Source organism: Neolamprologus multifasciatus, chromosome 10 (genome assembly GCF_963576455.1).
Source record: "Neolamprologus multifasciatus chromosome 10, fNeoMul1.2, whole genome shotgun sequence".
NCBI lineage: Eukaryota > Metazoa > Chordata > Actinopteri > Cichliformes > Cichlidae > Neolamprologus > Neolamprologus multifasciatus.
Window position 1 is genome coordinate 15,547,459 of NC_140448.1, and position 9,706 is coordinate 15,557,164.

General features: G+C 41.8%; 2 protein-coding genes across 2 annotated transcripts; one reads left to right on the forward strand and one right to left on the reverse strand.

Annotated features, from left to right (window-relative positions):
* The first annotated feature begins 4,602 nt into the window (after window positions 1-4,602).
* LOC146509898 (uncharacterized) lies at window positions 4,603-7,293 on the forward strand. The gene is made up of 4 exons (XM_085175241.1): window positions 4,603-5,288; window positions 5,427-5,678; window positions 6,253-6,342; window positions 6,515-7,293. The coding sequence occupies exons 1-4, from the start codon at window positions 5,159-5,161 to the stop codon at window positions 6,772-6,774; spliced, it is 732 nt and encodes a 243-aa protein (XP_085031367.1). The 5' UTR covers window positions 4,603-5,158; the 3' UTR covers window positions 6,775-7,293.
* A 145-nt stretch (window positions 7,294-7,438) lies between these two features.
* On the reverse strand, window positions 7,439-8,910 carry LOC146509899 (uncharacterized). The gene is made up of 2 exons (XM_085175244.1): window positions 8,255-8,910; window positions 7,439-7,694 (listed from the first exon to the last, which is right to left on the reverse strand). The coding sequence occupies exons 1-2, from the start codon at window positions 8,605-8,607 to the stop codon at window positions 7,568-7,570; spliced, it is 480 nt and encodes a 159-aa protein (XP_085031370.1). The 5' UTR covers window positions 8,608-8,910; the 3' UTR covers window positions 7,439-7,567.
* Window positions 8,911-9,706: the final 796 nt, after the last annotated feature.

The following is a 9,706-nucleotide window of genomic DNA, read 5'->3' on the forward strand; positions in this document are numbered from 1 at the left end:
ACATTTCAAAATAATGAGTACCCTTTTTTACATCCAAGTTAGTGCTCCTGAATAGCATCTTGCCTGTGGATATACTTGTAAGTCCACGAAAGATGGCTGGAGGAGTGTTGGTGACATACGTCAGACAAATTATACCTAGAAAATAAGCATTCTTATGTATGCGAGGCTCCTTCTTTTAGACTTTTGTGTTTTTTTTTACTTTAAACTGCTTGTATGTTTTGGAAAAGATTATTAGAATGAAAATACATTCTTTCACAGCTTCAATGAAATGATGGCAAGAAGGTAAACTTCTCCGATCCATAAGAAACTACTGCATCATTCTGTTCTTTAGCAGCGTGTCCATTTGAAAAGAAATGTGGTTATTGTATGTGGTGCAAAAAAAACCCTCTCAGAAATATGGTCTCTAACCAGGTATTTACTATGGATGGCATTACCCTGGCCTCCAGTAACACTATGAGGAAATTTGGAGTCATTTATAACTAGGATATGCCCTTCAGCATGCACATTAAACAGATATCACAAAAATGAGAAATGTCTAAGCGTGGATGCTAAAACATAGTTCAGGGGTTTATTACTTCTAGGCTGGACTTTTGTGTTCCTGATTATCAGGTTGTTCTCAAAGGTACTTGAAAGACCTTTAGTTGATCCAAAGGATCAGAGTAAATGATAAATGGATTGCTAATTAAATAGCGCTTTCCTACTTTTAACTGAACACTCAAAGCCTTCTTATACAACCTCATTCACACCCATTCATGCAAGCACTTTTCCTATGCAACTGGTTTATATTTAACACACTCCAATGGATGCACTGAAGGGCCACTTGGGGTTAGCATCTCGCCCAAGGATATTTGGCATGCTGACTGGAATCAAACCACCAACCTTCCAATTAGTAGGTGACCTGCTCTACCTCCTGAGCCACAGCCAACCCAGTACAGACAGGAAATAGAAAGAGAGATCATATCTTTTGCACATTAGCTTCTCTAATCCAGATTTTGCTCATGTGAATGGGTGAATGAGACAAGTTGTGTAAAGCACTTTGAGTGCTCAGTTAGAGCTAAAAAAAACCCCTCTATATCATTATTTTTGACTTCCCATGCATTTATGTGCCAAAACTGCATTATTGGCATGGAGTATTGCTATCTGTCATCTCCCCCATAGTTTGTGTTCTATTTCTTTATCTCTCTCTATCTGCCCCACCCACCTCAATTAGTGAAGTCAGATGACTGCCACTACCTGAGACTGATTCCGGTCAAAATATTTCCCTGTTAAAAAGGAGTTCTTGCTTCCCAACATCACATGTGCATGTCCAAAGGAGATCATCTGATTGTTGGGGCTTTCTTTTATTGGGGTGATCGTGGCTCAAGAGTTGGCAGTTCGTCTTGTAATCGGAAGGTTGCCGGTTTGAGCGCCGGCTTGGACAGTCTCGGTCGTTGTGTCCTTGGGCAAGACATTTCACTCGTTGCCTGCTGGTGGTGGTCAGAGGGCCCAGTGGCGCCAGTGTCCGGCAGCCTTACATCTGTCAGTGCGCCCCAGGGCAGCTGTGGCTACAATGTAGCTTGCCATCACCAGTGTGTGAATGGGTGGATGACATTCAATTATTTGCTTTCAGATACAAGGGGAAATGTGGAACCTGTGATCCAGCTTCTCAGAGGTATATGTGGCCTACTGACAATAAAAGAATGCAAGAAACACATTTCCTATGTTCCAAATGTTTGTTTGTTTTTCCAATGCCATGAAGAAAAAATCGAATGTGATAAAGTGACAGCAGATGAAAGACAAAGTGTTTTAAGAGTGAACGTGATTCTACTAATGTTTCTGCTAATGTGAACAAATGCTGGATCTTTTGGGTCATTTTTGGGTTAGGTCATTCTTTCAGCAGCTAATGGGCTGTTATAAGTACTGCACCACCCAGTGGCTCAGAGTGCCCCCAGGCTTATAGAATGGAGCAGTTCTGCTTTGTGATCACAGTGTTTTCTCTCTGATAAACTCTCATACTGGCGAACAATTCTAGATTATTAAAAGTTGGGAAATAAAAATATCCAATTTGCATTCTTCCCAGTCTTCTTTAAGCCACTGCAGTACCTTTTAGGCACTGACATTTCTAACTGTGAATTACTGCAATTTTAGGTCACGTGGTGTTGTTTCCATTAGCTGGGTTCATCTACATACCGTTAATAAATTTCCTTCCTCTCTGCACTATGACTTCTTGAAAATTTGACATTTAATGATAATTCATTTTTTATGAATGCAGAAGATCTGAAATTGTTAACTGCATGTTAACAGTTTTCAGCAGTTGGTATATATAAAAACATATATGGGAACAAGTCGGAGCATATTAACATTAAGTAAAAGTTTGCGAATTTATGAACATGCACAGGCTTGTATGATAAACACAGAGAGACACACTAACACTTATATCAACATGAATACTTGCCACTCATTCTCAAATGCTCGGTAATTTTAAATTAATTCCTCGGTTCCCCGGAAGCCCCTTTTCTTTTCTTCCCATTCTTTTCATCGATGGAATGTTATCTGGCACAGTAAAGTCATCTGTAAAGATGGATGGCTAACAATTGATGTGCCAATCTGGGCTAGGCAGCAGTCCTTCATCCAATTATGTTGGAAATACAAACATGATCACAACAACAAAGGCAGGATTATGGACACTATAAAGAAGAGAGAAAGAAGAGGAGGAAAACAAGTGGTCAGGGTAAAACTGACAAAAGAAGATAAACGATGACAACCCTAGACTGTGGAAGACTTGATGATATCAATAGTGGTGTGTGGATTTTACTTAGATAGAAAAACAAATACAAATACGGCAAATACATGTAGCCTCTTGTTATGGCGCCATTGAGTGAGGATTAGTAAAAGGTAAGCTTGATTTGACTTCATGTATGTGACAAAGGAAATATCAGTACAAAGACACACATACAGATCCCACACAAACACAGACATTCTTTTTGTGTTGAACAGCACAGGCAGGATCAGAAGCACAGGCTGTCAGCGGAATTTTGTTTACTCAGAACTCCTAAAAGTAATCTTTGATCAGCCATATGAACATCATCTGACTTGTGTATAAAGCTTTATGCTATACCAAAGACCTATTTAATAATTCTGGTTTCTGTCAGACGCTCAAACAAAACAATTTTCCAAAAACTCAGTTGTGTTTAAATAAAACAATCAAAAGAAGAAAAAAGAACTTCCAAAGGGTGGTTAATGTTTAAGATGTTGGTCTTGAGTGTTTATGGTTTTTTTCTAATAATACTTTTAATTAATATTTGGCCATCCATCCATTAACTCAACCACTGAACATCCTGGTCTGTTTTGGACTGGCAACCTGTCCAAGGTAGCCAGTATCATGGAGCACCATGAAGTTTGAAGTTTAATGCAGTTAATTAAATGAAGGTAACTAATTTGCATGACAGAATTAATGCTTACTTACTTATTAAGGCTTTTTTTGTTAGCTAGTTGTTGTTGTTTTTTCTATTTTATTTTTGTGATTTTTTAAAAATATTTTTTTAAAAAATGTTGGTCCACAAAACAAACAGGGAAAGAGTATTTTCCTTCATGATTCCTCTACACCAGTGCTAAATTAGGTTATATGTCTGAGAAACCTTCTTATTCTGTTTTTTTTTTACATTTGTTAAATAATCAATGCCCTTTGGATTTGTGATAGAAATGCTAAAATATTGATTTTGCATTTGACATTCTATGATGCAATTAAACCCTTCCCAGGACTAAAATGTAGGGATGTGATGTCTAGTGGTTTCACAGAGGTTTTATGTAGCAGGGGGAAAATAAAAAATGCTGACGTAATGTCTGATGACCAGCTCCACAAATAGGCATCCAGCCAGACAGTTAAAGATGATATGTGGTAAGATCAACCTCTTTTAAAGAGTTTGCACTGGCTCAGTCTGCAGTTCCACTGCTCAGATCTGTGAATGTCAGTAGGAACAGACTACTTGCACTTGTGAGTTTGTGTATATGTGTGAATAAAGTATTCAGTAGTATTTATTATATTTCCTGATATGCATAATGTTAAACTGGAGCTTGCAAAGGCTTTTCTTGATATGACCCACAATCCAAAGCATCCTGTGTGCCTAAAGGTTGTGAGTCTGTGAAGGTTCTCAGTCATCCAGGTCATTGTAGTCAAAGGAGCTTGCAAAGAAAAGAGTCTGGACTTCTTTAAGTTACTTGAAGACGTTTCACCTCTCATCCGAGAAGCTTCTTCAGTTCTAAGGTCAAATGGTGGGGAGTCCCAGATATAAACCTAGTGGGAGTGTCCCCCCACAGAGGGACAAAAGGACCCCCTGATGATCCTCTAATCGCCTGAGCCAAGGTGTGGAACTGGGTGTGGGTCCCAATCAGCCAGAGTTTCGGGTGAGTTCATTGTGAAACCTGGCCCCACCTTATCATGCGAATTCCTGAGGTCAGATGGCCCAGGGTGTGAGTGGGCGTTAAGGCGTCTGGGAAGGGATCTCAAAACTGGATTATAGATGGCAGAGAGTTGGTGTCGTAAACCACCGCCTCTGTTCAAAGATGGTCGCTCACAGTGGACATAGATGGCAGTGACAGATGACAGTGATGCGGACAATGCACCGGTCCGTCGTGGTGAAGAGGGAGCTGAGTGTAAAAGCGAAGCTCTCAATTTACCGGTCGATCTACGTCCCTACCCTCACCTATGGCCATGAGCTGTGGGTAGTGACCGAAAGAACGAGATCGCGGATACAAGCAGCGGAAATGAGCTTCCTCCGAAGGGTGGCTGGCCTCTCCCTTACGGTGTGTTCACACCGAACGCGATGGACGCGAATAGAGCATCAGGTTTACATGTAAAGTCAATGGAAAAGCGCGATGACGCGCGATTGCGGGTCCCGCGAAAATTCGGAAGCAGATTTGCGTCGCGAAAACGCCAAAACGCGTGAAACGCGCGTCAGTGTAGCGCGTCTGGCGCGTTTGACTCGCGAATAAAACCACGCGCGTGAGTTTTTGTGTTGCATTTTGTGCATACGCGCGTTTCGCGTCTACCGCTCGAGTTGGAAAAATCTGAACTCCAGCGTCAAATCGCGCCGCGACAACCAATCAGGAGCCTGGTGACGTGGCTCTGACCTAGGTCAAAGGGGCAGATCCAGCCAAAGCCGTTCATTCTTCATTCAGTATGGAGGAAAAGCTAATCAGTGCCGTGGCTAATCACCCGGAGCTATACGATGCTAGCTACTACTTTTACCGAGACAGGAATAAAAAGGACCTAGCTTGGAGACACATAAGTGAGGAGATCGGGCAACCTGGTAAGTTCATTCCTTCTTTTTAATTTTCAGACTGACCCGATGAACCCGCGCAAAAGCTAGCAAGCCCGCCTACTGTCCCGCTATTTTCCCACTGATGTACAAATACCTTTCCGCTAACAAGATAATGCGTTTATTCAGAGGACATCTGCAGGAGAAAGTGGAAGAGCCTCAGGGACACTTATAATAAGGAGAAGAAGGCAGAGAAGGAGAAGAGGAGTGGGTCTGCAGCAGGATCGGGGAGAAGATGGAAGTTCTTCGCGGTCATGGGGTTTCTGGACCCCTTCCTCACCCCGCGGGAGACTAGCGGTAATATGGTGCGGACCGTGGAGAACTTCTCCCCCGAGGACCAGGGACAGCCCGAAGAGGCAGCAGGGGAGTGTCAGTCAGAAGGTATGTTTACATTGAGTTAATGTAGGCAGTTAATTTATGCGTGTTGTCATACAGGAACATATTTTGTTTATTAATAAACAGTATACAGTAGTCCCGCTGTTCATCCGTCACTGCCTCGCCTTTTCGCTGATTTTTTTTATTGCACCGTACAGCTTTCAACAATGCGCATTGCATTCTGCAGCCCAAATGACAAATCTCCTCCATGTCGTGTCTCCTGCGCTTGCCAAACTTATCATGTTTGGTTTTGATAACCATCACGTCCAATAGAAAAAAACAGCACAAAAACACTCATAACTATGAGCCTCATTCGGAAATACACACCTGCACCGGGAGCAAAAAAGGCGCACAAAAGTGGCGCCGCAGACGGAGAAAAAGCGCGGCATAATACTTTTACGTTTTAAAATCGACAAAGGTTTTCACTTTGAGAATCAACTTGTGAGAACTGTGACTACTGTTCATGTGCTGCAATAAATGAGAGACCACTGTATATAATAATAATAATAAGTATATAATAATATAATATTCTCTATGACTATTGTCTTCAACCTGTTAACATCTAATATTGTCTTGATAGAGTCAAGTAATCATGCAGCAGAGTCCTCAGCTGTCTCTTCTCCTGGCTCCCCAGTCCCTGGTCCCTCAGCTCCTGCTGCTGCACCCACAGGTATGAACATCAAGCACTGACAGCTTTTTACTTGCTTGAATTCCCTTGTGATCACCTTTACTAAATATCTACAACCAATCTGTTTATATCATGTTTTTTTTTCAATTTTGAAAATGAAAATCTAGTAGCAGCCTTCTCATTACTTTGTGTTGTTTTGTGCTGTGTTTTACAGGCCCACAGAGGAGGACAGCTCGAAGGCGGGCGAGGGACGGGTCCCAGGACGGTCCATCGGCGGTGGAGCTGGCCATCCTGGAGTCCCTAAAGAGGCCACGCCCGTCTCCAACTGAACATTTCCTCCTCGGCCTTGTTCCTGCTCTGGAGAGCATGCCGCCTCAGACACGAGAATTCGTGAAATTTCAAATTTATAAATTAGTTTTTGAAAACAGCACAGCTGTGTTAAATTTGGAAACATTGGACCCTAATGATCAGTAGTTTTCTGATGAGGCAGCAGCTCTCCAGGGCAGAAACAATGTTCTTATTTTTCTCCTCCTTCTCCCTGAGGCTCTTCCACTCCAAGCTGGGTCCTTTTTATTCCTGTCTCTCTGTAAATAGTTACATTTCATATATTTATGATAAATGTTTTTGTTAATGAATTTATATTTTTTCAAATAAACATTTATAATGACAAAATGTCTCTGTTCTACTACACAGCAAATATTGGCACCCGACTTGACACAAGTAGAATTTATTTCATATTATACTAATGACAAAACATACTAATACAGTGGGATGCAAAAGTTTGGGCAACATTGTGAAAAGTAATTATTTTCTTGTACAAATCATTGGTTGTCACAATAAAAATAGTCAAATATATCATATAGGAGACACACACAGTGATATTTGAGAAGTGAAATGCAGTTTACAGAAAGTGTGCAATAACTGTTTAAATCAAGCAGGTGCATAAATTGGCAACACAAAAAAAGAGAAATGAAGCCTGGAAGTAAATATTTAGTGTATATCAATGTGTGTCTCCTATATGATATATGTAAGTGACATTTTTCATTGTAACAGTGATTCATACAGGAAAATAATGACTATTAATAAGGTTGCCCAAACTTTTGCACCACACTGTATATAGGAACATAGTGAAGACAAGTTATTTAAGAGAGTAAAAAGAGGTTAGTTTATTTTGGAGTAGAGCTCCATTTATTAAGAAAAATTTAAAAAGACAGGAACACTCTTTAGAGGTTTGTGGGTGGCTCTTAAAAGAGCCGTTGTGGGGAAGTCACTCGGACTTCAAACAGGCTACTCCTTTGGTTGCCAAGACACAGCTCCCTCCACCGAGAAGTGAGCCATGAATTTCTCCCTCACCAGGACAGCCTCTCTGGAGGAGTTGTTTGCTGGCAAGGAACCTGGACAAAATTGTTTAAAATGAGTATTATGTGTACTGCAGTTACAAAATACATTATTGAAATTCCAAAATTACAAATTGCAAAACATAAATCTTACATAAAACATTTTGTAATTATAAGGATAATTACATGATATATATTAGATATAATCTAAAACAGTCTGCGGTGATTATATACAAATATTCAACTATCCCAGAATTAAACCAGGTCTAAATAAAAAGGAGTGAGTATCACTACAAAGGTTAACTCAGTGGTCCTAATGCTACAGTTTGATATCAGCAAACACCGAGCGCATACATTGATATGACACCACAGACATGCTATCATTCAAACACTGATAACAGCATAAATCGAATTAAATCGGGACTTGATGAGACCTTCTGAGTATCACTAGAAATATTATAAACAGTTGTCTCCGTACCACAGTTTGCTATCAGTAAAAACCGGGAGCATTCACTGTTAGCATAGCACGTCCATGTTAGCAGTGTATAAATGGATGGTTTAGCATGTATTAGCACAGGTATCAATAAAGGACTACCGTATTAAATACTTTTACTAACCTCAGGCAGATGGACAGGCGCTCTGCAGGTGGGATTGAGCGCCTGTAATTGGTGTCTAGGCGGGCGATTCTGGGACCGACCCGGGGAAGCAGGTCCTCAAACTGGCCGAGTGAAAGACGGTGATGTCGCTGGAATCGGCCGTCATCCAGGCGCAGCTCCTGGAGCAAATGGTGAAACTCACCAAACTGCTCATGCCTCTGGAGGACCTGATGGACCCAGGTAGGGCGAGGGCGTCTTTTACGCCGCTGCTCTGCTCTCCACAGTACATAGAGAAGGGAGACTCTCTCTTCAAGCGCTAACTCGACAGCTGCCATCTTGCAAAGATACCGGTCTGGCACAACTTCCTCCCACATCCCTCCCACATTTCCGGTTCACGCGCGTCAAAATATCATATTTTGAAGCGCGATGGATTTTTCTTGGACACGCGTTGAGACGCGAATGTGCACGCGTCAAATTAGGGGCGTTTGGGGCGTTTTTGTTCGCGTCCATCGCGTTCGGTGTGAACACACCGTTAGAGATAGGGTGAGAAGTTCAGCCATCCAGGAGGGGCTCAGAGTAGAGCCGCTGCTCCTCCACATCGAAAGGAGCCAGCTGAGGTGGTTCAGGCATCTGACAAGGATGCCTCCTGGGCGCCTCCTGTGTGAGGTGTTCCGGGCATGTCCCACTGGGAGGAGGCCCCTGGGCAGACCCAGGACACGCTGGAGAGATTACATCTCTCGGCTTGCCTGGGAACGCCTTGGTGTTCCCCCGGATAAGCTGGAGGAGGTGGCTGGGGAGAGGGAGGTCTGGGCTTCTCTGCTTAGGCTGCTGCCCACACGACCCGGCCTCGGACAAAGTTGAAGAAGATGGATGGATGGATGAATGGAGGTAATAGGAGATAATAGTAATAGTAATAGTAATATATTATAATACTAAATCATTTGGTATCACAGAATATACCCAAAGTAAGCTATATGGAGTTTTCGGGTAAATAAAGATGCATATAGTCTACTCCTAAAGGTGTTTTGTTTGTTCCTCCTGGATGTTTGCTGTTTATTGTATTGTATTGAATTCTGGAAGAGTGTTTTGAAGTGTTTTGAATGAATAGAAAAAGACACAACTTCTCATGTGTCACATGACTGTTACTGTATAACTTATTTTCGGACTAGTTGAAAATTATGCTCCAAGATAGGTGTCCTTTTGTAATATAGTTAAATTTTCTTTGTACATTTCATTTATCCACCATCATACGTTAAGCCAAGAAGAGGTCGTTATACTAACAAGAGGTATAAAAGCTGGGCCAAAGTTCAGCACGTGGTTAAAGTTTGTAATCCAGCCAGGGTGTAAATATCACTCAGCAGCCAGTCATACAGCTGAAGCAGGTAGCATCAACACATAAATCTACCCGGCTTAAATCACAAGACCACCTCTGACTGAAGAGCTGTAGATTTTTCTTGTTTGCACAAATTAATT